The sequence below is a fragment of the Condylura cristata genome, unplaced genomic scaffold (assembly GCF_000260355.1).
Source record: "Condylura cristata isolate star-nosed mole 26May11 unplaced genomic scaffold, ConCri1.0 scaffold00019, whole genome shotgun sequence".
Taxonomy (NCBI): domain Eukaryota; kingdom Metazoa; phylum Chordata; class Mammalia; order Eulipotyphla; family Talpidae; genus Condylura; species Condylura cristata.
This window is the reverse complement of record NW_004567120.1, coordinates 20920137-20945443: the sequence shown is the minus strand read 5'-3', so window position 1 is coordinate 20945443 and position 25307 is coordinate 20920137. Positions and strand designations below refer to the sequence as shown.

General features: G+C 32.6%; 1 protein-coding gene across 2 annotated transcripts in view; it reads left to right on the top strand.

The window, feature by feature from the left end:
- LRCH2 (leucine-rich repeats and calponin homology (CH) domain containing 2) overlaps positions 1-23702 on the top strand; it is an 82295-nt gene extending 58593 nt beyond the window's left edge. The window contains exons 13-21 of one of the 2 annotated variants that reach the window (XM_004685724.1): positions 5789-5837; positions 5917-6033; positions 10365-10409; positions 12986-13036; positions 15026-15083; positions 15846-15958; positions 16135-16272; positions 16427-16504; positions 21040-23702. In XM_004685724.1, coding sequence (XP_004685781.1) covers positions 5789-5837; positions 5917-6033; positions 10365-10409; positions 12986-13036; positions 15026-15083; positions 15846-15958; positions 16135-16272; positions 16427-16504; positions 21040-21159 — 769 coding nt within the window. In that variant the 3' untranslated portion in view covers positions 21160-23702. The remainder of the gene's footprint in view (positions 1-5788; positions 5838-5916; positions 6034-10364; positions 10410-12985; positions 13037-15025; positions 15084-15845; positions 15959-16134; positions 16273-16426; positions 16505-21039) is intronic. The other variant, XM_012727019.1, reaches the window with a different exon arrangement.
- Positions 23703-25307: the final 1605 nt, after the last annotated feature.

Here is a 25307-nt window from a genome sequence, read left to right as displayed (position 1 = left end):
TCTTGAGAAAGTCTCAATTACCTTAAGCTCAAAAATTAGATTATCTAATCATGACCTTCATAAAACTGTTGCTTCTATTTTTCTAGAATTCTGAACAGTCACCCAATTCCTTCTTTAAAGTTGCACTAAAAATACTTTTTTTCTGAATATAAGAAAATATGACTTTATTGTTGAATAATTTGAAAATTTAGTGCACACAAAATAAATGTCATCTGTTACCCCACAAATCATAGTATTTTAGTAGTTTTCCCTTTGGACTTTTGTTCTGTATGTGTGCATGAATAGTGCATGCAATATACATATTGCATATGTATATACAAAGTACACACATATAATACTGAGTGATACTTAATCAACACTTCCGCTTGGATGTAACTTTCTGCAGTACACATAATACCTCCTTGCACCTGTAAACATGTTTTCCCTGCATTTTTCTCCATTTCAAAAAATGTACCCTGCATTCTTCTGGTGTTTAGCTGAAAAACCTTAGGCGTACATGTCACGTTTCATACACCCCAAATTTAATCCATGAACAAATCTTGTTGACTGTGTCTTTAAAATATGCCCAGAATCTGATCATACTTTACTACCTCTACATCTATTGTACTCTAGGAGTAGCCATCTTTTACTGCAGTTAATAGCCTCCTTAAACGCCTCCTTTCTGCCATTGCTTTCCTTTAGTTTATTTTCCAAAGAGGATCAGATTGAGGTTTTTTATATATTTTTATATATAAAAATATTTTATATCATTACAAAATATATAAAATATATTTTTATATCATTCCTCATTTTATTACACTGTATGCTTTTTCATCTCTGCCATAACCCCCATGAACTTCCCACTACCAATTCACCGGTGTGCCCCTACCTTGTCCCGTGTGCTCTTCCCACCCCTGTTTCAATCCTATTCCCCTCTCCCCCGGTAGAATGTCTCTGGGGTATAGTTGTTTATTGATTTTGGTTTTTACTTTATTACAATCCTCCCCCCCCCCATCCCTTGCATTCCTCCTGTAAGTGAAACTATCTGGTATTTTTTTGTTTTCTTTCTGGCTTATTTCACTAAGCATGGTCCCATCCATCTCCATCCGTGTTGCCACAAATGGCATGAGTTTATCTTTTTTGAATGCTGAGTAATATTTCATTATGTATATGTCCCACATCTTCTTGATCCAGTCATCTGTTTGGGGGCATTTGGGTTAAATTCCACATCTCACCTACTATAAATAGTGATGCAGTAAACATAGGGATGTAGGTGTCCTTTTTTGAGTTAATGTTTTTGTGTCTTTTGGGTAGATCCTGAGGATTGGAATTGCTGGATCGTATGGAACCTCCATTTTTAGCAGTTTGAGAAACCTCCAAACAGCTTTCCATAGTGGTTGTACTAGTATGCATCCCTGCCACCTCACCCCAGTGAGAATGGCACATATTAAAACCAAACTAGCAACAACAAATGTTGGTGAGGATGTGGAGAAAAAGGAACTCCTACAGAGATTGACATTTTTTTAAAGCCTAAGTCAAATCATGTCAGTTTTTAGGATTCTCTTAATGACTTCCTATCTCATTCAGAATAAAAGCTAGAGTTCTTTAAGGACTTGTAAACCTCAACATTATTTGGCCCCCTGCTGTCTTCCTCTCTTCCTGGCTAGTTCTCAAGCAATACTGGTCTCTGTTGAATATTAAAACAGCAGGCATTTCTCACCTCCCCCTTTCAAGTCTTGTCCCTATGTCTAGTATGATTTACCCTAGATAACCATATAGTTTATTCCCTTGTCTTTCAGCTTTCTCCTTAAATGTCACCTTATCACCAAGGAATTGCCTGAACATGCCTCACCCATGTTTTCCCCCTCTTTTTTTCATACTTTCTTATATTTTTCTCCACAGAACTTAATGCTCTGATATTTTAAATGTATACCTTTGTAGCATTTATCATGTAAGAATAATCTTACAGTGGTATACTTGTATGCTAATAGAGTATACATGTATGCTCCTCGACATTTTGGTATTGTTGTCTTACATTTTACTTCCATATATGCTATAAATTCCATATGGCATTAATATTATTTTTTCCTTTAGACAATTATTTCTTCAAAGAGATTTAGATAATCAGAATGTATTTTATCTTTACCCCTTAGTTACCATCTCTAGTGCTCTTTATTCCTTTGTGTAGATCTGTATATCCAGGTATATCATTTCCTTTTATGTGGAAGAAATACTTAACATTTACTATTGATTCGCAGTTGTTGAATCCTTTTAACTTTTGCATATTTGCAATGATCTTATTTTTTCTTTATTTCTGAAAGATGTCTTTGCTATTACAAAATTCTAGGTTAACATTTTGTTTTCTTAATGTTTGTCATTTAAAAAAAATGTTATTTATTTATGCATACAGAACTGGGGTATAGGCCAGAGGTGGGGTGGTGGTGAGAGGATTCACCAGGGACAGAGTAGGGAGCAGAACAGGCTGATTGAGTGAAATACACTGTTGAGGAGAGAAGTGGTGAAGACAGGAGAGGTCTGTTGTGCCATGTGGGTCACCTCCCTGGCCAGGGATTGAACTCGTGCTGCAGCGGCTGTGGACAGCTTCATAATGCTCTGCTTTAATCACTTGCGCCACCAAGGAGGGTCGTTTTTGTTTTCTTTCAGTACCTTAATGAAGTTTTACCAGTGTGTTGGATTATGTTGTGTCTAATGAAAGAACTCTTTTGTCAATCTTTCTTTTACTGAACTCACTGTGATTTTTTTCCCCCACCCTCTGGTTGCTTTTCATATTTTCCATTTATCATTTACTGCCAGTGACGTGACTATATATCTTCATGTAGTTTTCTTCAAGTTTCTTTTGCTCTGAATTCATTGAACTTTTTAAATTTGTGGGTTTATCATTCTCATGCACTTTGAAAATATGGGGCCCTGGTTTCTTCATATATCTTTTCTATCACCTGACCTGTTCTGGAGTCTCAACTGTATGTATATTAGGCTACTTGAAATTTTCCAGAAATCACTGGTGATCTGTTCATTTTTCAATATATTTTTCCTTTGTTTGAGTTTTGCTATTTCTTTATGTTCATTAATCATTTCTTGTGAAATGTGTAATATTGTGTTAACTCTATCCAGTTTGATTTTAGATGTATCTTCTATCATTTAGACTTTGATGTTTAGCTACTTTAAGTAGATAATGTGTAATTAATATACCCATTCCTTTTTTCTAGCTTCTTGAATATTTACTGGTTAAATTTTTAATTGAATGTGAGACATTGTTAACTACCTTTTGGGGCATTGGATATTTTGCTATTGCTAAAAGTGTTCTTACACTTTGTTCTGGGATATAGTTTGATTACTTCAAAATAATTTGATATTTTGGGGAGTTGGTTTTCTGATATATTATGTGAGATCATTGAGGCATTATTTTATTACCAAAGTTGTTCCCCTCTTGAACCAGTACCTTTCTTAGTAGTTAGCCCTATGGCTCTACTTGTAGTACTCTGTGAATGTGAAAAGTAATTTTTCTGGTGATTTATTGCTCATTCTTTTCAAGTCTTATCATCAGTGTTCAATACTTAGCTGAAATTTGAAGGCTGTCTCTGTAGGTCTCTTAAGTTCTTTAATTGTTCGTTTCTATTTCTTTGTTACTTTTTCTTGTTCATGCTATCCATCTTTTTCCCCTGGCTTCCAGATCTGTCTCTTTAATTCTGATAATGTTGCCTAAGTTACCCCCACTCTGGGCTCTAAGTCTGGAAACTTACTGCTTGCAGCAGCCTGACTTGATCATATAGTTTCCTTTGTTCTCTGTTCTAAAGCATAATCTTTTTTTTTTAAAGATTTATTTATTTATTTGTACAGAATTGGGGTACAGACCAAAGGTGCAGGGGCAGTGAGAGAATTCACCAGAGACAGAGTGGGGAGCAGAACAGGCAGATTGACGAAGTACACTGCTAAGGGGAGCAGTGGGCCAGGAGAGGTCTGCCATGCCATGTGGTCACCTCCGGGGCAGGTGGGAATCGAACTCATGCAGAAGCAGCTTTAGATTCTCAGTGCTGTGCTTTAACCCGCCGCGCCACTAGGGAGGGCCCGTAAAGCATAATCTTTTTATGCTTGCAACTCATTATCTTGGAAAGCATAATTTTATATATCTTGTCCTTTTTCTTGGTTTGGTCAGCCATTATAGAAAGCTGTTCACTGTTATTCTGTCTTGAAAAGAGGAAAGATCTGACTTTTACATTATATGTTCTTTGTCAATATTTGAATTTAATGGTTTTTCCATACATTCTCTCTACCTACCATTTAAAAATTGCTGTTCATATTTTACACATATTTATGTGATTTCAACTTTATATTTAAAAATTTTAAACCATTATTCTTGGTATTTGACATGAGGTAAGGAATCTAGTTTTTTCCTCTCTCTTATCTTTCTCATTGTTGCTCCCCTGCATCTTTTTTTCTTACTATGTGTACTTTATTCTTGGTTATCCAATTATCCCAACACTGTTACATAATACTTCTTGTTCAGAATGAGTTCAATTTCATCTTCATCATAACTTGTTAAACTTATAATCCTGTATTGTTTTCCCACTAAACAGTCTATAAATTCTGGAGCTAGTTCTCTAAAAGAGAACTGTGCTTTTTATATAACCTTATTATATTTACTATACTTTGTATATAACCTACCTATTATATATTAATATTTTTAGTGAGGAAGTTCCATTTATTATATAACTATTCTTGATTATCTCTTTCCAAATTAACTTCAAAAGTGTTTTTTTTTTTAAGACTTTTATTTATTTATTCATACAGAACTGGGGTACAGGCCAGAGATGCGGAGGGTGAGAGGATTCACCAGAGACAGAGTGGGGAGCAGAACAGTCAGATCGTCGAAGTACACTACTGAGGGGAGCAGCGGGTGGGTCAGGAGAGGTCTGCCACGCCATGTGGTCACCTCCGGGGCAGGTGGGAATCGAACTCATGCTGAAGTGGCTTAAGCTTCTCAGTGCTGTGCCCCAACCTGCTGCGCCACCAGGGAGGGCCAACTTCAAAAGTGTTTTAACAAATTTCTAAAACCCATAGTACTTCATGTGGTTAATATATATCAACTAATATAACTGATTTTATATTTCTTTTCTTTTGTGCATGAGATTTTTTCCTAATATACTTTATAATTTGTTAGGAAAGCTCCTAACATTTTGATGTTTTTATAACTGGTAACCTTAACTCTTCATAATAATAATTAGTGATATTTCTATTTTTTTTCTTTGGGTAATCATTTTTTCTATAAATTTAAAAAAAAGTTTCTAAAAAATTTTTCATTTGATAATGTTCATTTAAAACATCATATAGGTATTACATATCTAGCATTATAATTCGAAATCTGTATGTACTGTATTATAATCATCACCAAAAGCCTAGTGTCCATTCCACCACCATACGATTAATGTCCTTTACCAGATTCACCCTTTTTTCTTTCCCTTGTGGTACTGCTGTTTTGCTCTTTTAATGTAAGAGTTGGCTTTCATTTTTTTTGTTGTTTTGTTTCTTTATCTTTTACATGAGTGAAATTGTATGGCAATTGTCTTTATCAATCTGAATTATTTCACTTAATATGGTCTAGGTCCATTCATGTTGTCACAAATGGCAAAATTTCATAATTTTTATACCTGAGTAGTATTGCCTTATATATGCATAAGTAAACAAATATATCTATATTTACATATAGATAAATATCTTTATAACATTCATAATGTACACATTAAAGTAGTTTGAAATATTTTAACATACTAAAACATCTTTTAATTTTTAGTATATCAGCAGATGAAATTAATTCACCGTTATCACCTCTTGCATGGCAGGTAAGAGGAAGTTAAATTAATGTTATATCAAACATTTTGTACTCATTTATTTAGTTAGAAGGAATTGTTTTCATTGTAGCCCTTTGAAAATCAGAAGGATCAGATGGATGAACATCAGTGGCCAGAAACTCAACCTATAATCTGGCAGTGTGAAGAAAGGAGGAGGAGCAAACAGATTAGAAAAGAATATTTCAAGGTACTTTAGTAAATTTAAAAATACACTTTATAATTATTTGTTTTGATTTTAATTGCTTTTGTTTTACATTAAAAAGGTAGACAGTAACTAGTGAAATACATTAAGTGTGTTATTTTGTCTTGATTGACCACACTTACGTGGTATAGATACATGACCCACTTATATCCTTAAACGGATAGTTAAGAATGAGTAGATAAATCTGAATTATGATTTACCAAATAGTTTACAACAAAGATGAATATTTGCTGTTAGTTATAATGTTTATTTCCCAGAAAAGGTTTTTGTCTGGATTTGTCTTAATAAATAGTTGATAGTTGTTTACAATCATCATTTATCTATTTCTATGAGAATAAATGCTGTATTTGCAGGACCCAGACTAAAATACTTGTCAGAGTTCATTATTGTAATTTCTTATGCATATAAATAGTGCAAACAAAAAATAGCCAATTCTGTTTGTTTTTACACCTTTTCTATTTACGAAGGCCTAATTTTTATCTAATAGTAATAAAAATAATAATTTGCTTAAATATATACTCATAAGCTAAATTGTAGATAACTTGAAATTTATCTTTCTAATAAATGAGGTTATACTTCATAGCTTACTCTAGTGGAATTGGGTAACTAAATACATTGATCTCTTGCCTTTTATGAGAGTATAGCATATATTTGGGAGTTGTATCATAGGAACAAATATAAAATTGCGGTATATTTAGCAAGTTTAAAGTTTAATCCTTCAGCAAATATTTAGTGAATCATGTTAACTGGTCAATATGAGAGGTGAAGAAGGAGTAAAAGAAATAGTAAAAAAAAAAAAAATGGGAAGGGCTATGTAGGCAGAACCCTGGTCAGTAATAGTGAAAAGTCTATGTAACCCAACCCTTTATACTAGTCTATGAGATCTTGAGCAAAGGCATTTGATAACATTTGTCAGTAGATTAAACTTAATGAATATTTGATGATATGGGGAAAATTGAGTATTTCTAACTAATAAAAGATATTTGAAATTTATTTGATCAGTTACTATAGTAAAAACACAAATTCTGATGACTGAAATAGTCACGTGGCACTTACTAAATTCCAAACACTGTTCTAAGTTTTTTACAAATATCAATCCATTTACTGTGCAGAAAAACCCAATGAAGTAGTACAATTATTCCTGTTTTACAGATGGGGAAATTAAGGCAAGAGGCTGAGTATTATGCTTCAGGTAACAGCTAATAAGAAGCTGAACTAAGATATGAACCCAGAACCTAGCTATGGCGTTTATTTATCTACTGTAAATAGCCTAGTAGCAAATAAAGAACACTTTAAAATAAATATAATTTTATTGATTTTTACAATGTTTTTGTAACTTATGTTAACTTCTCATTAAAGTCATAGTTGAGACATGAGGCAACCATTCAAAAATAGTTCTTTGAAAATTGTTCTTTTATTTATAGGATCATTTATTAATGAATATTACATTTTATGACTTTAACATACCATCTACAATATGGCTATTTTGTAAATTGCTAAAATAGCAAATGAGATAATGTTTGAAGTGTCATTGCATAAACCTTCTTCAGTAATGTTAATTTCTTTTAGCTTGTAAGTAGATGTAAAAATAAGCATTAGTCATTGAGAAATATTTTAAGGAGATATTGTAGTTCTACTCAATAATCAGAAGATGTCAGTGTTATGACATTCCAAATAAACTGAACGTGTTAAGAGTTTTTTCCCATGATGTTAAGAAAGAAAGCTGAAAGACTACTCTCTAAATAAATCAAAACTATTATTAAGAATTGCCAGTATTTTCTTGATTAAAATATTAATGATTTCTATGAAGTGCCTTAAAGAAAATTACTCTTATTCATCTATTTCTTGAAAAGCATACTCAGTCTTTCATTAGACATTAAAAATATGCAGCTTTAGAGACTAATATTAAAATTATCACTGGGCTTATTGAATGGTGATTCTTTTAGTTATGGAACATGTGGAGCTTTTGTGCAACTACATCCTGTAAGACATAAATAACAGAGTCATGATTTCTCTTGTTTGTGTCCCATGCTCAACTATTTAAGATGATGCTTATTCAGTATATTTACTCAGTGTGTATATGTTGTGTGTGTATGAAATCCTGTTTTCAATTACTCTTAGTAGCCAGGAGTAATATACACTGTTACATTTTTCATGTAAAACCCTGAAAGTAAGTAAAGGATGTTTCCATTAAATTGTCCACTTTATGTGAACAAGAAGATAAATTGGTTCAGATTATATGATTAAATATATCACTGTTTATATGACTAAATAAATCATTGTAGGAGAGTTATGTGAACTATTTTAGACTCCCAGGTCACTGTTCTGTGGATTATTACTCTTTAGTAAATAAATTTGAGTGTTCTTGTGGCCAACATAAAATCACTGTTTTTTTTTTTTTTTTTTTTTTTTAAGATTTTATTTTATTTGTACATACAGAACTGGGGTACAGGCCAGAGGCTCAGGGGCGGTGAGAGGCTTCACCAGAGACAGAGTGGGGAGCAGAACAGGCAGATCGACGAAGTACAGTGCTGAGGGGAGCAGCGGGCAGGTCAGGAGAGGTCTGCCGCGCCATGTGGTCACCTCCGGGGCAGGCGGGGATCGAACTCATGCGGAAGTGGCTTTAGCTTCTCAGTGCAGTGCTTTAACCCACTGCGCCACCAGGGAGGGCCTAAAATCACTGTTTCTTAAGGTATTCTTTGTAATATGTTACTTTACTATGTTTTAATATGTTTTAAAGAAATGTTTTGATACTAATTTTAACATTAAGTTTTATTACCTGCCACAGGTCACTGTTCTCGCTAGCCACATGGCAACTGTTTATTTTCTGCTCAGTCTGAGCTTTTCCAGTTGTTTTTTGCTTACCTTTTCTGGGGAAAGGTCCCTTTTATTCCTGGCAAATTCCCACTAGTCCTTTTGAATTTACAGATAGGACTGTAGCATAATTTATATATTTATACATACTTACAAATCTCAGCTGTAGCATTTGGGTTTAAATCCTTAGTTGGGAATCTACGTTAGTTTTACAAATTATTTAGCTCTGTTGGGCTTAATTTTTTTTAATAATTCTAATAGTATCTTACTTTACAAGATTGTTATTACTATAAACATATTTGATGGTATACACTACTTAGAAGAACACTTGCCATATGGTATATACTTAATAATTTCGGCTTTTAATTCCCTCAGATATCCTCTTTTTCTCTGTTGTTGATGTAACATATGTTTACAACACTGTATGTGATTAGGGGGTAGGTTTACATCTCACAAGTATGTCCCTACACCACGCCACCCCTCGTAGTCCTTTGCCAGAAATCAGTGGGCGCTTTGCCCTCTTTGTTGACACCCCCACTCCAGTAGCTGCTACTCCACAGTTGGATTTCTAAGGTTTGTTTTGGTTCGGTTTTGTCAGTTCATTGGTTTTGTTTTACTGTATTCCACATGTGAGTGAAATCATCCAGTGTTTGATTTTTCTCCTGACTTATTTCACTAAGCATAATTCTCTCCAATTCCATACAGATTGTCATATGATGTGTAGGATTATTTATAGTGAGGAGGAATCAGAAATAAGAACTCCAGTGGCTGTCATACTGTATTTTCTTGATTTTTTGAATCTGACAACAAATACTTTTTTCACATGCTAACATGTTATATTTGTGCTTCAATGTGAAATGGAGCTAATAGTACTAAATTCAGGGTCGTTAGGAAGATTTGGTGCATTACTACACACAGCACATTTCAATCAGTGTCTGGCATATAGCAAGCACTAGTGTGTTAGCTATTACCATTGTTACATTATTGTGCTGGCAATATGTACATTTAAGCTAGTATTTGCTTTTTACTCGAAATCAGTAGATTTCTTAAAAATCGATAACATATTTGAATTACAGACTTGATATGAGATATTGGAGGCCTAGGATGGAGTATAGTTGAGAGACTTTAGAAGTAATTCTGAGGAAGATTGCAAAAAGAATTGGCTAGATTATTTTTTGTGTATGATGGATTAAGAAAAAGAAGGACTTAAGATAGTTTTCAGGTAGCAAATCTGAGTGAAAGGAAAATGGGTTAGTTTAGGTTGGATATGTATTCGCAATGTAGATAGATTAAAATGCTTAAAAATAACTTGCACATAGAAAGCATTATCTGTATGTATTAGCTATTAGTAAAAGTAAGGACTACTTAAACTGGTTATGTAGTTATGCTTAGTAACAGCTAATTTAAACTACCAAATATGATAGAAACCTTACCTATAATGTTCTAGTAGAGAATTTTTATCTCCAATAAAAAATAAATTATGTGTTTTGAATATTTTTCAGTATAAATCATCGAGGAAGAGTTCAAGTGGAAATGAAAATGATGAGGTGAGGAGAAAGGGTAATATTAACAATTCTTTAAATACTTGCTTATGTAGCTAGATCAGAGTCAAATGCAATCTGTCTTTTTGTTTCTTTGTTATTGATTTAGTGCATGGATTTTCTTCAATAATAAGAACAGCATCATATAATTGTAAATGTAATCATGTAATTTCCATATCTTATTTATAATACAATTACTGAGTTCAACTTTAGAATTTTGTTAACATTCATCTTAAAACATAATTCACAAATTAAAATGTTTCAATCTTTATCATCCTGATTAGTCTGGTCTCAGTTGAGATTTTCATAGAATTAATTTCTTTTCACAAATTCTGTGTACTATTTTAACATTTGAAATTAGATTTCTACAATTTTTGTGTTACTATAAATTTTCTACACCATATTTTAAGCTACATAGCAGCCTAGCTTTTTGAAATGATTCAATTTTATTACCATCAATGTTTAACTGTGTTTTTGTTTGGAGAGATTAATGCTTAATTTGATGTTGGGTGGTTTTGAAAGACCTTCTTTGGTGTAATAAATGGAATAACACAGAAAATATTTGGGGAACTCTCAGCTACAGGTCAACTTGGCAACTCTCTCCATGCCCCTTTTTATTTTATGTCCATTTTGGTCCTTGCCACACTATCTAGTCAGTTACCGAGACCTACATTTTTTAATGCTGAAATATTTTATTTAAAGATTTATTAATTTATTCATATGGAACTGGGGTACAGGCCAGAGATACGGATGGTGAGGGGATTCACTAGAGACAGAGTGGGGAGCAGAACAGGCAAATCGACGAAGTACACTGCTGAGGGGAGCAGCGGGCAGGTCAGGAGAGGTCTGCCGCGCCATGTGGTCACCTCTGGGGCAGGCGGGGATCGAACTCATGCAGAAGTGGCTTTAGCTTCTTAGAGCTGTGCTTTAACCCACTGCGCCACCAGGGAGGGCCCTGAAATATATTTTTTAAAGATTTATTTATTTATGCATACAGAACTGGGGTACAGGCCAGAGGTGCAGGGGCAGTGAGAGGATTCACCAGAGACAGTGTGAGGAGCAGAACAGACCGACTGATGAAGTACACTGCTGAGGGGAGCAGTGGGCGGGTCAGGAGAGGTCTGCCATGCCATGTGGTTCACCCTCCGTGCCTGGGGATTGAACTCATGCTGAAGCATCTTTAGATTCTTAGTGCTGTGTGTTAACCGGCTGTGCCACCAGGGAAGGTCCCTGATGCTGAAGTAGTTTTAGTACATTCTCTATCTACATTTCTATTATTTTTGCCCTGGCACACTCCCTCATCATTTCTTGCCCGTACTATTGTAATAGCATCCTTACTCTTCTCCCTTTCTCTAGTCCATTCTTCTTCCTGAAGCCAGAATGATTGTTTCAAATAACAAAAGTGACTAGGTCATTCCCTAGCCTAAAAACCTTTGATGTTTCCCCATCACTTTGCAGCTAATTCTAAGACTTTCTTGATCTAACCCCCGTTTACTACATAAGCCTCAACTCAAGACTTTATCTTTCACTCTACTTACTCTCCAACAATATGGAACTGCACGAAGGTTTTATATATTCATCATTTCATTTATTGCTGTTGTTCCTTTTTTGTTGTTGTTGTCCTCTTATCTTCAACTGTTGTTCCATTCTTGCTTTTTTTTCTGGTAAACATCTACTTAATTTTTTACTTTTTTGGGTAAAAGATGCCTTTATCAGCTCACCATTTCCCCAAATCCCCCTTATCTGTGTGTTATAATATACTATGCACAGCTCTATCATTGTATTAAGATAGTTGTAGTATCTGTATAATTTAATCTGTTTCTACCATAAACTGAGAGATTCTTGACAGGATGTTATTTGCTAATTTTCAGTACTTACAGTGTCAATCATAGGGTCTGGCAATATAATAAACACTCAACATTTGTTAAATGATGCACAAGTGTCATGTGTGGTATGTAGATTTAAGTTTAAATATTAAGATTTTTGTATATTGTTGGTAGTACTTATTAAAAAATAGGTACCTTTTTGTTTTATGCAATTAAATTTTAATTATTTCTATGCGTATATTTTGTCCACATAATTTTTCCGATAAACATTCTTATTTGAATTGGTGGAGTTTTTTGCATGCCTCCATGTACCTATCTCAGATTGTAATGTATTGCTTCCATTTCTCATGAGGAATTATGCTGCCATTTCCCATCAGGAATTAATCTTACATGGATTTTTTTTCTAGAAAATATGAAAAAGTTTTCATTGTGATATTTAAAGAATATAGATTTATAGGAAAATAATTCAGCTGAGTAGATAGTATTTATGAAATTTCAAAGTACTTATAAGTCACCTGGAGATTTTATAGAATCTGATTCAATAGGTCTTGGGTCTGAATTCTGTATTTAGAATAAGCTCCCAGAGGACACTGACGCTGTTGAGTCACAGACCACATTTTGAGTGGCAAGGGGGCAGATGGTGTTTTCTAGATTCTTTTCTAGCAGTTTATCAAAACAGTTTTCAGTTTTCCTATATGTCTAAATCATCATTCATATTTTAATTTCATTTTTCATCTTTTTATTTTTATATTTTAGCAAGACTGTGATAATGCTAATATGTCACCACAATCTCCAGTATCATCTGAGGTACAAATTCTGTTCTAATATGTGTTTACATAATTTCTTCTTTGTCTGTTTCCTCTAATCTCATCATTTTTTAAAATCAGTGTAATTTGTTCATCCATAGTCTAAGATTCACATTAAGTTAATTTGTATGTGTAACCTATAAAAATTCTATGAACAACCTATTTTAGAAATAATCCTAGTATATGTCTCTTAAGTTACTTACTGGAAAATGCCTATAGGGCACAGAAAATAATTTATAAATGTTTTTATAATTCATCCATGTTTTAAAGTAAATAAAAACAGCTTTAAAATTTTAAAGTTGAAAAATATGCTTCAGCATTGTGCAATGACCTTTGGTTTTTCTTGTAACCAATTAGGTCTGAAAGCAATGCAAGAGAAACTTCCTTTTTCCACGAGAAACATCCCTGGAGTGGGTTGTTCCTATCGACTAGAGGGTACACATTTCTTGGCATCTTAGACCTAGAGGGGGTGACTTGGGGAAAAGGGTAGATGAAATTATCTGGTGGTTTGAATGCATGATTCTTCTAATTTAGTTAATCACTCATTTGGTGAGTTTAGGACTTAGTCTAAATGTTTGGATCATCCAAATTTACCATATAATTGTTTAATTATGTAGTTTTTCATTATAAAGTTTATGTTTAATAAAAGCTGAGATTGTTTATTTTGGATGAGTTTTACTATAAAACTTTCAAATGTACATGGTGATTAACTGTATAAACACATTGCTATATTAGCAACTAAAATGACTCACATTCTTTTTGAAAATAATTTAAATTTAGGGTATCCTAAAATTAGTCTTTGTCACCTACTTTTATAAATCTTTTATTTTTTTATAACAAATATAAGCATGTAAGTGATTACTTATTTACCTTCTTTTTGATTTTATGGTTTATGTTCATGAGGAGAATATTAGTGCCAGTTTTCTTAAATTACATTGCTTTTGGATAAGTGATATTTTCATCTGGAATTAATAACAGTTTAATCAAATAATGAAGACAAACTGAGACTTGTAGACTGATAGTGGGTGAGCCTGTGGCTTGGTGGCTTAGCCAACATTCAAACTGAACTGCATAACATATGTTAGAATTGTAAATTTTAAAGAATCAACAGAAATTTGATTGCTTCAATTTCATCTGTGAATGGAAAACAATATGAAGTGTTTTGCTATTAACAAAGTGCTTATTTATGCATTTATACATAAGAGAAGTCCCATGAAAGGGGTTGAAAGACCAGTAACTTTCTCAAAGACCCTCAATAATAATTGCTAGAGAAGTGACTGAGACACAGACTCTACTTCACAGTTGTTGTACAACCATTACTATATTGTTACAAAATTACATTATTTTACCACTTTACAGACTGGTTATTTCAGTTTATTTCACAACAGCCTCCTTTTCAAGATGAAGAAATAATCACAGAGAAATTTAATGCTTCCTGAAGACTTAGGCTATAGTATCTGATTGCAAATTCAGGTATTTTGACAAACCTATTTGTATAGCACACAGTTGTGTGAAAGCAATTCTAAGTAATATGCATTCAAATAAAAGAGATAATTTATCATCTATCATTCTGCAGGTACAATTAATATGAATGTAGGTATTTGCCTCAGATTTTGTACCAAGTATTAAGTTCACAGTAAATGCTGTATAAATGTCACTAAATATCCATTTCCTTTTCATTGAAACCTACTTTATTCTTTTTTGGAGACCTTATTCTGGTTCTTCATTTAAAAATATTTCACACACTTTAACAATTTTCCTTATACTGTGAGAGAAAAGTATTTAGAGGCTTATGTAATCAGATTAATTAGTAAATATTTATAGATCTTTTAGAAAGTGAAATGCATCGGTTTGAATGGAAATACAATTTCTTTGTTTACTACAGTAGGCATGGAAAAAATAAATGCTTCTCAATTGGAATGGATGTGAATACCTAACCACCTTGACTAATTTGAAAGAAAAACTATTACATTTGTTTTTCTGTTTTTAGGAATATGATAGGACTGATGTTTTTTCACATGGTCCCTTTGGCTTGAAGCCTAGATCAGGTAAATATATATTCTGCAACTAAATTTTACTGGTTATTTATGAAACTAGATTTTCCCAACTTAAATGGAATGATTCCATAGTTTTAAGTACACATAGATTCTTTCCCCTCTCCTAAAAGTAATTTTTTCTTAACCTTATTTGTCTTTCCAATTCCCATTCCCCATTTCTTTCTTCCTCTTTACCTTCAAGCTCCTGAAACCTCAGCTTTTTGCCTTAGATATACTGCAGTCTTATTTCTACTCTACTGTGACTGCTATTAGAATGACCACACTGCCAGCAGAGCAAACACTGTTTGAAATTATAGCACTCCATTATATTGTGGTTTTAAAAAGGGATCTTTTCGCATTTGGCAAGCCCAAAAGAAAATGGATCCATGTTACCTGGCAAGGTATTGAATTATAGTTTTTATTCCTGAATAACTGTATTGACCTTCAAGAATAATTTCCTTTTTTTTAAAGATAATAAAGGCTTATTTATGTTCAATGATAATTCTTAACCTGGATAATAAGTTGCAATGACATATGTTTAAATAAGAACATGTATAGGTGATGGTAAAAATCCTTACCCTTGTATTCCCTGTTGCTTTCAATTATGCAGATAAGTAGATTTCAATTATAGTCTGCAAAAATATTTAGAAACTATTAGAAAGTAATAGTGTTATGTAGTTTTGTACTGATTCTTTTTATCATGCCTCTTTTCCCACCAATGGTTGATCCTTCCTATTATCTTTGTGATAAGCAAGGAAATGTCTGTTTTTATAGCTTTTAGCCGTTCCTCTCGTCAAGAATATGGAGCAGCAGATCCAGGATTTACAATGAGGAGAAAGATGGAACATCTAAGGGAAGAACGAGAGCAAATACGACAGCTTCGCAGTGTAAGTCAGATTGACCTTTCATTTGGACTTTGTAGACATGGGTTTAAATTGGAAAATTAATGAGGTATGTGGATTTTATTGTTAATGCTCTGTAATTTTGGAGTAGATGATGATTAATAATACATTTAGCATATATTTAGACAAAATATCTATCATGTATCCCAATTTCTTTATAGAATCTGGAAACCAGGTTAAAAGTAATTTTACCTGATGACATTGGAGCTGCATTGATGGATGGGGTTGTTCTTTGTCATTTAGCCAATCATATAAGGCCACGTTCCGTAGCTAGTATTCATGTACCATCACCAGCAGTGGTAAGTTTTTTCTATAATTTGTTCATTTTCTAAAGAAAGAGCTTCTTGGAACTGTTTTTAAATAATAGACTTCAAGAAATTCAATTTTCAGTTTTGATTAATTTTTGTATAATTATGCCTGAAAAAACATCTTTTCCCCCCCCTTACTTTACAGCCTAAACTGAGCATGGCAAAATGTCGAAGAAATGTAGAAAATTTTCTTGATGCTTGTAAAAAGTTGGGTGTCTCACAGGTAATTATAGTTATTCTAACAAAATGATCAGTTAAATATTAATTTGTTACATGCATGCCTGGGCTTTTCTTTACATTGAGTATGAAGAATACTTTCTGAACATGAAAAGGAATACTTTTCTTTGGTACCTTTTACTGACTTCCAGCTTAAACTGTAGCAGCTATCTAACGAAATTTTAAATTACCTTTAAAGACATTCATAAAACAGATACATATATTTATAAACACAGATAGATATATCTCTGTATGTGCTCTATATGTAAAAGTATGGGCAAATTTGCTAATCATACACATCATTGGATAAATATAACTTAACTAGTTGATGCAACTTGATTGTCATGCTGTTGGTACTTTCATTTTTTCTGGTAATGGACTTTTGGATTCTTCTATAAATCCATTGATAGATTCTGATTGATTTGTGTTCACTGTGAACAATCAAAAATTTCATTTTGAAAGGTAAAATTGTAAATCCTAGTAACATGTCTGACTGGAATTTTTTTTCTTATATTATTGTTCATTTTTGTGCAGTTTTTGTTTTCTCCTCTCATGAGTAGTCCCTGTAGATCTCTTACCTATCATGAATTGTCATTGTAGTCTCTTTTGCTCTTCCCTGCCCTGTTTTGATACTTCTGTCTCTCCCTCCCTTGCTGCATGCCTCAGATGGATGGTGAGCATGCACATTCATCTTTTTGACTGGAAAATTTTTGTCTGAAATTTTTAGGAATTTTTTTTGTAATAACAGCAATATTATAAAATTAACATCTATACAGTGTTATAAAATGTAAAATGTAAATGAATAATCAAAACTGCTTTTGGGAAAATATTAGTTTAACATTGACATGACTGTTGAGAGGACATGACATACTTAGTAGATCACAGTCAAGTTGTGCTTTTTTCCCTTTAGTGTTACTTTAGAAAGTTGCTTTTATTGAGATATAATTGACGTAAAACATTGTATAAATTGAAAGTATGCGATATGTAGATTTAATATACTTATGTGTTAAGTTGCACCTGTGTAAGCTCTCTTCAGCAGTGGCATAAGTTTCTGCTCTCACATATTCCACTTTAAACTCATTGTTCAAATGAGTAAGTTTAATTAATAAAGAGAGAATCAGTTGAATTACTGTGCAATTTGGAGACTACATGCAGTTCTGCTCTCATTTCCTGTTCTCTGTGTGATCTGATGTTTTAAACATTTCTATATTCTTTTTTGTCTCTTAGTGAGAAGATGGAAAAATTTTACTTTATAGCTGTTATTGTATTATGTACATTTTCCTATTTTGCTTATATTAATTTTTTATTAATGAAGTACCATGGTTTTACACCTTTGTTAGTATTTTGCAGTACTGGATTTCTCTCTTCAGTTGTGGTTATCATAGCTGTCCCATCACCAAAGCACCCATAGTCCTCCATAGTCTGTTGTGCTCTCCCTGCCCCTTTCTTATCTCTCCCTTCCTCCTTCTGTTGGATGCCTCATACCTATATTCAGTTTCAAGGATTAGTTTTATAGATTAGTTTTATAGTTTGTCTTTGTTTAACCCTTTGGTTTCTCTGTATTCTACATATAAATGACATGATCCTTTTTCGTTATGGCTTATTTCTCTTAGCATAATCCTTTTCAGCTCCATCCATGTTGCCATGAATGACATGAGTTTATTTTTTTGATTGTTGGGTAATATTCCATTGTGTGTATATACCATGTATACCATGTCTACTTTTTTTTAAAGAGTTATTTATTGATACCATCAGAACTGGGGTACGGTCCAGAGGTGCACGGGTGTGAGAGGATTCACCAGAGACAGAGTGGGGAGCAGAACAGGCAGATCGACGAAGTGCACTGCTGAGGGGAGCAGCGGGTCAGGAAAGGTCTGCCACACCATGTGGGTCACCTCCTTGGCAGGAATCAAACTCATGCTGAAGTGGCTTTAGCTTCTTAGTGCTGTGCTTTAACCCGCTGTGCCACCAGGGAGGGCCCATCATGTCTTTTTTTTTTTTAAAAAGATTTTTTTACTTATTCATACAGAAGTGGGGTACAGGCCAGAGATGCGGAGGGTGAGAGGATTCGCCAGGGATAGAGTGGGGTGCAGAACAGGCAGATGGATGAAGTACACTGCTGAGGGGAGCAGTGGGCGGGTCAGGAGAGGTCTGTCTCACCATGTGGCTCTCCTCCGGGGCAGGCGGGGATCGAACTCATGTGGAAGTGGCTTAAGCTTCTTATTGCTGTGCTTTAACCCGCTGCACCACCAGGGAGGGCCCCATTTTGTCTTTTTAATCCACTCTTCTGTTTTGGGCATTTAGTTTGTTTCCATATCTTGACTTATAAATTGTGCATGTTTCCTTTCCAGTTAGTGTTTTTGTGTCCTAGGGAGTGGAATTGCTGAGTTGTATGGTAGGTCCATTTTTAGTGTTTTGAAAAATGTCCACACTGGTGGACATTTATGGGGGAGACCATTCTACATTTCCCTAATACTGTAAGAGGGCTCCTTTTTCTCCACATCCTTGCCAGCATTTGTTATTTCTGTTTTTTTTTTTTTTTAATGTTGGTCATTCTCACAGGTGTGAAGTGGTATCTCATTGGGATTTTGATTTGCATTTCCCTGATGATAAGTAACGATGAACAGTTTTTCATGTGCCTGTTGGCCATTTTTTACTCATCTTTGAAGAGTTGCCTCTTTTATCTCTTCTGCCCATTTTTTGAGTTGTTTTTGTTTGCTGAATTGTCTGAGTTCTTTGTAAATGTTTAGTGTTAGTCCCTTGTCAGATATATGGTATGCAAATAATTTTTTATCATTCTCTGGGGTGTTTCTTCTTTTTGGTTACTGTCTTTTTTATGAAAAAGAAGTTTCTCAGTTTGATATAGTCCAAGTTGTTTATATTGTCCTTTGTTTTCCTTGCTGCTGGGGATGAATTTACAAAGCTATTTCTGAAGCTTATGCAACCCCTATGTTTTCTTATGTATTTTTTTTTTTTTTTTTTTTTTTTGGTTTCAGGTCTTACATCCATGTCTTCTATCTACTTTGAGTTCATTTTATTTAAGAAAATTTTAGGGGAGAGTCGTTTCAATAAGTATTGAATGAATGGATACTGATTTGCCAGTGTGGTTTTAATTTGCATTCTCTGTGAACTAGTAAAACATTCATCATCTTTTCAAGGGCTTATTTGTCATTTGTATGATCTCTTTTATGAAATGTCTATTTAATCACCTTTTGTGTAAATAACTTTGTATGGCATAATTAATATGCCATAAACTGTATACCTTTAAATATAACTTTGGTAAGTTTTGATACATGAAGTCACTCATAAAATCCTCACTAAAATAGAAAAAATGTTATTATCATCAACTACAAAATTGCTTCCTGCTCATCTGTCATGAGCTACTTAGGTTGTTTCTATAACTTGGCTTTTGTAAATAGTGCTGCATTGCAAACAGGAGTGCACATACCCCTTCAAATTATTATTAATTTTGCATATTTCAGGTAGGTACATAGGAATTGGGTTCATATGATATATCCATTTTAATATTTTGAGAAATATCCCTATTGTTTTCCCTTGGTGCTGGATCAGTTCACATCATTCCTATCAACAGTGTATGAGGTTTTGTTTTTTTCCCCATTTTCTCATCAACACTTTTTCTGGTCTTTTTGATATGGGACATTCTCACAGGTGTGAGGTTGTATCTCATTATAATTTTGCTTTACACTTTCCTGATGATAAGTGATGAACATTTTTTCATGTACTTGTTGGCTATCTGTATGTCTTCTTTGAAGAAGTGTCTCTTTAGCTCTTCTGCCCGTGTTTGATTGGGTTTTTTAAATTTTGTTGAGTTGTTTGAGTTCTTTTTATATCTTACATATTAGCCTCCTTGTCAGATGTATGGTGTGTAAATATTTTCTTTAAGGATGATTTTCTTTGTGCAGAAGCTTTTTGGTTTGATATAGTCCCACTTATTTATTTTTATTTCTGTTTGACACATAGCAGTCAAGTAGATAGGCATATGCATAGATAGCATTTGGCATCTAAAAAGGCATTGGTGATTTTCACTAGAGCAATTTTATGGCAGATACTTTAGGGACATTTGTAAGATAGCTGTGATGAAAAGACTTAAGGATTGGAGAAGTGATGAACTATTCGTTTAAGAATATTTGATGTGTAGTGAAACATTCAGGTGTAAAGTGGGAAGGTAATTAGTATGATAGTGTTTTAGGTAAGGCCAACTCTGTAACTCTTTCCTAATATAAATTAAGAATCCAAAAACATTATATTTACAAGAGAAAATTTATACAATTTTGTACTTTTTCCTAAAGCTTTATAGAAATAATGTGTGGTGAAGTATAGAATTAGACTTACATTGGTAAACTAAATGTTGTATCTATAAATGTTGATTGTTTAATAACATATCCCTGATACAATATTATAATACAAACTCAATTCAGTAAAAAAAAGAAAGAAAATCCAATCTGACTTATTTACATTTTATTGCACAAGTTAAAAAAAAATGAAAACAAATGTTCAGATGTCTGTTATTTTGTTTTTCAGGAAAGACTCTGTTTGCCTCATCATATTTTGGAAGAAAGAGGTCTTGTGAAAGTTGGTGTCACAGTCCAGGCTCTTCTGGAGTTACCTACAAACAAGGCATCTCAGCTTTCTACAGCTTGATACAGCATTTAGAAGTCATAAATGTGTAGTTTCATTTCTTTGAAGTGATTTAAAAGATCTCAAATTCATGAATAAGTATTTCTAACCAAGATTTAATCTAACAAACTTTGTTATATCAAGCCTTTGGTTTTTTTTTTTTTGAATTATGTTAAAACATCAAACTTAAATTTTGAATTTGCAAAAGTTCTTTTGGAGTGGAAACTAGATTAATAAGAGTTTTTGATTAAATTCAAATTCTCTTTTTACTAAGTCAGTTGATAAACTTGGTGAATTTTCAAAGTCAGTTAGGTACTAAATTGAAAATGTGCTTTCAGATTAATAATCACATGTGTTTAATTTTATATCATAGCATACTAGTATACATCTGGATAAGGTAATTTTTTAACTGATTTAAAATAATTCTATATTTGAGTTATTTAATACACTTCTAGTTTATACAAAATTTCTTCAACCTTTGGTCTTAGTTTTCTAGAGAAAAGTGGGTAGAAAATCCAGAACTCTGGCTTTATATTGAATTCTTTTAGTATTAGGTTGGTGCCAAAATATTTTCAGTTGTACTGTAGATTGTTTACATGTGAAGTGCCTGTGTAATGATGACTCTGATATAGTCTTAAGCATTTTTGCAATTTCATTATGTCTCAATGGAATCCATGAATTTAAATTTTTTCAGTAGATTTTGTAAGGTCAGTAATATGTGAGGATTTAAATGAACCTCACAATGCAACATTGTGGTTTTCTATTTAGTTCATTACAATTTTCCTCAAATTGGTTGTTTCATGTTGTCAAAAATGTTAATATGCTTAATTTATGCTATTTAATTTTGCAAACCTTAATCATCTTTTAAAATGTATTATTTGAAGAGTATTTTATTTCCGTATTGAAAATGTTACACAAAACAGTAACATTTTTGAAAACTAGCAAAGTACTAATTATCAATGACATGTTGATACAACTGCCAAAGTTTGGGTTTGTCTTCACTTTCATAAACATTACATCAGTACGCTACCTTTAGTTATATTCAGAGAGCAGCAATTGAGGAATAGGTTTTTATTTGAAATCTGGCCATTTGGAGATCTTGTAAATCTATGATTCTCAATAAGCATGATGTTAAATTAAACACAGACCATTCTATAAATATTTTCATAAGTATACTGTGCTGCATAAAGTCATTTTTAAATTTCAAAATGACTAGATTTATGTTGGTTGTAATGCAGGAATCTTTCTAAAATATTACTGTGATGAATAACTTGATTTCCTATAGAAGCATCTTAGTATAATTAATTTTGGAGTAGGCAGGCAATTTATATCTTAAATATGTGATTATTTGCACTTGTTACCTCTTAATGTGGATGCAACTTATTAAAAATGTTGGCTTGGATATTTCAAAGGGCATTAGGTAAAAATTAGTGTGCCAAATGGTATGGGGAGGGTTGGTCAGTTTATACTTTTTTTGACCAGTTGGCTTGAAGCGATATATTTAAAATCTGACTTTAGTATACAGATGTGTTTTTACATTCCACAAAGGTTAAATTTGGAGCTTTTAAAGAATTAAAGCTTTTTATAACTGTAAGTTTTTAAATTATTGGTAACTTATTACTTGAAATATCTGAGCTAATTAGTTAATCTCAGTCATAACTAAACAATCCTCTTTGATGTGATCAATCTTCCAGTAAAAACTTGGATACTATAGGTAAATAAATGGCAAATAAATACCCAAGTTGTTAGTTTTTAATTTGAAAATTGGCAATATTATAAAAAGGGACCAAAAGCTATAACAATCACTCATTGTTTCATAGTTATTATGCTATAAGATTCCTCTTATTAATCAATCTAGTTTTTACTTATTTTAAAATATTGTTTTATATCATTGAAATATTAGTGACACTATAGGCCATTTTCTTATTACATCTTATTTATCAGTTAATTATTACTTTAGAAAATATAACAGAACCTCACTGTAGCATTTACTGAGAAGCAAAATTCCATTTCAGATGAGTCTATCTTGAGCCACACCATGGCAGTTTATTTACTGTGATGCCATAAAGCAACACCATTAATAGCATAGTCCCCCAAGGATACACTCTATCAAAGTTCCCATGTATTTCTTTTAGTAGTTTTTAATAAGTGTAAAGTTTATTCTAAATGGTTTTTGTGTTTATATATTTACTTCAGTTATTGAATTAAGAATGGTTATCATTATTTGAATTGGATTTGTGATTTGAAGAGGGTTAAATAATCAACCTAACCTTTTATTAGGCCCTAAAATGCAGTAGATAGCTACTATAAATTTTTATTACTATATGGCACAAGAAAGAATTGATGTTGAATATGTTAGAATTGAAGTAAGGAGTAAAAATGCATTGCCATGTGTTTAATTATCGTTACTGAATGCTAGTTTAATGACTTTTCTAAATGATTTTTTTGAAGAACTCAAATATTTGTATTAGTCACAGATCTATCATGATTGATTTTCTGATGCATTTAATAATAATAAATGGAACACTAAATGTATATTACCGATGCAAACTGTGGATAAAGTTGAATGAAAAAGTTAAAGTCTGAGATTTCTTTTCTCCCTCTCTACCTCCTCTTTCAACATCACAGCATCTGGTTTTTGTTAGTGCTTGGTAGTTTATGACTATGTTCTCTAGTATGCAAAAATTGAGAGGTTATTAAAAGTAAGATATTTAAGAGTCCATATTCTCTTTATATTATTGTTTGTTTTCAATAGGAAATATCTTTTTTAATGAGTAATTAGGATATCTTCACAAAATAATGTCATCTTTATATAAAGTAGACTTTTTAATATGATAGACTTTTTATATGACATAGATATCTGATAGGCCATAATATAAAAGGAAGAATAGATTAAATTATGATTATTTTTAGTGTATATGTAAGTGCAATGTTTAAGATTTAATTACACTTAAGCTATTTGATATGGAATTAAAATAATAGGTAAATGTCATGTATTTTATTAAATTGCCTATTCATAATTGTTCATCCTAAAAGGAAAAAGCTATTCAGATAAATATTAAAGGTAATTTCTGTTTTATAGTTAGTCACATTAATAATAAAGTCTCATACTTAAAAATGTCCTTAAGTAAATATTTGGCATAAGTTGAAGGCTATTCTAAGTTTATCATGCAGTTTTGCACTGTCTTTAGATAATGGTACTGTCTTTAGATAATGTTTGTTTGTTTTAGCAAATTTTGATATTCTTATAGACTGGGTCTCTGGTTTTCAGGTGCCTATCCCTTCATCTATAGAACTCTAAGGGATTGGATTCCTTTTCATACGTTACTAAATATCATATTGATTTGGAAATGCCCAGCTATCTTTTGTTCGTTAACCTTTCCTATTCCTGGGGTGGGGGAAATCACACTCTATTTGAAGTGTTTAAATAACTTATATTTCCTATAGCGTGTATGTGTGTGATGTGATGCAAGAGGGTGTGGTGCAAGACTCAAGCTATTTAGCAAAAGGGGAGTCTTACTGTATCAGAAAACCAGAATTTAGAAGTTGTAAGAATTATAAGTAATTTGTGATAGAAATTTACTGATTGAATCTTTTGAAAGTTACCAAAATTTGTAATAGATGATTGCTTAAAATGTGATTAAAAAAAAAACTTTTAAAGAAATTATTACTTACTATTTTCTTGGATACTTAAAAGCTTAATTTTGCTTACTTCACAATTTATTATTTTTTCCTGCACAATTTAATATTAGGAAAAATAAATTATTTTTACTGTATCCCATTAATATTAGTTACATACCTATAGAAATGAATAATATTTTAGGTGTGTACATAGGTTAAATATAGGTATTCTTTGCTTTTGAAAGTTTGGATTATACCAATTCACATCTGAAAAAGACCCACATTAGTACCTGTTTTTGCTAACAAAAATTAAAGGAGGATTTTTCTCTTTTGCAAATAAGTCTTTATAAAACTGGTGAACACCAGGAGCAGGAAGAGTAGGAAACTCCTTCCCTGGGAACTACTATACACAGGCTGTGCATTTATCATATACTTCTTACTTTCACTAGACGTTTGTGTTATTTCAGGGTGTGTGTGTAATCTGGAATGATTTTTGTAGGTATTTTTTTTTTTGGATCTGAAATGCTGTAAATTTTCCATATTATGAATAA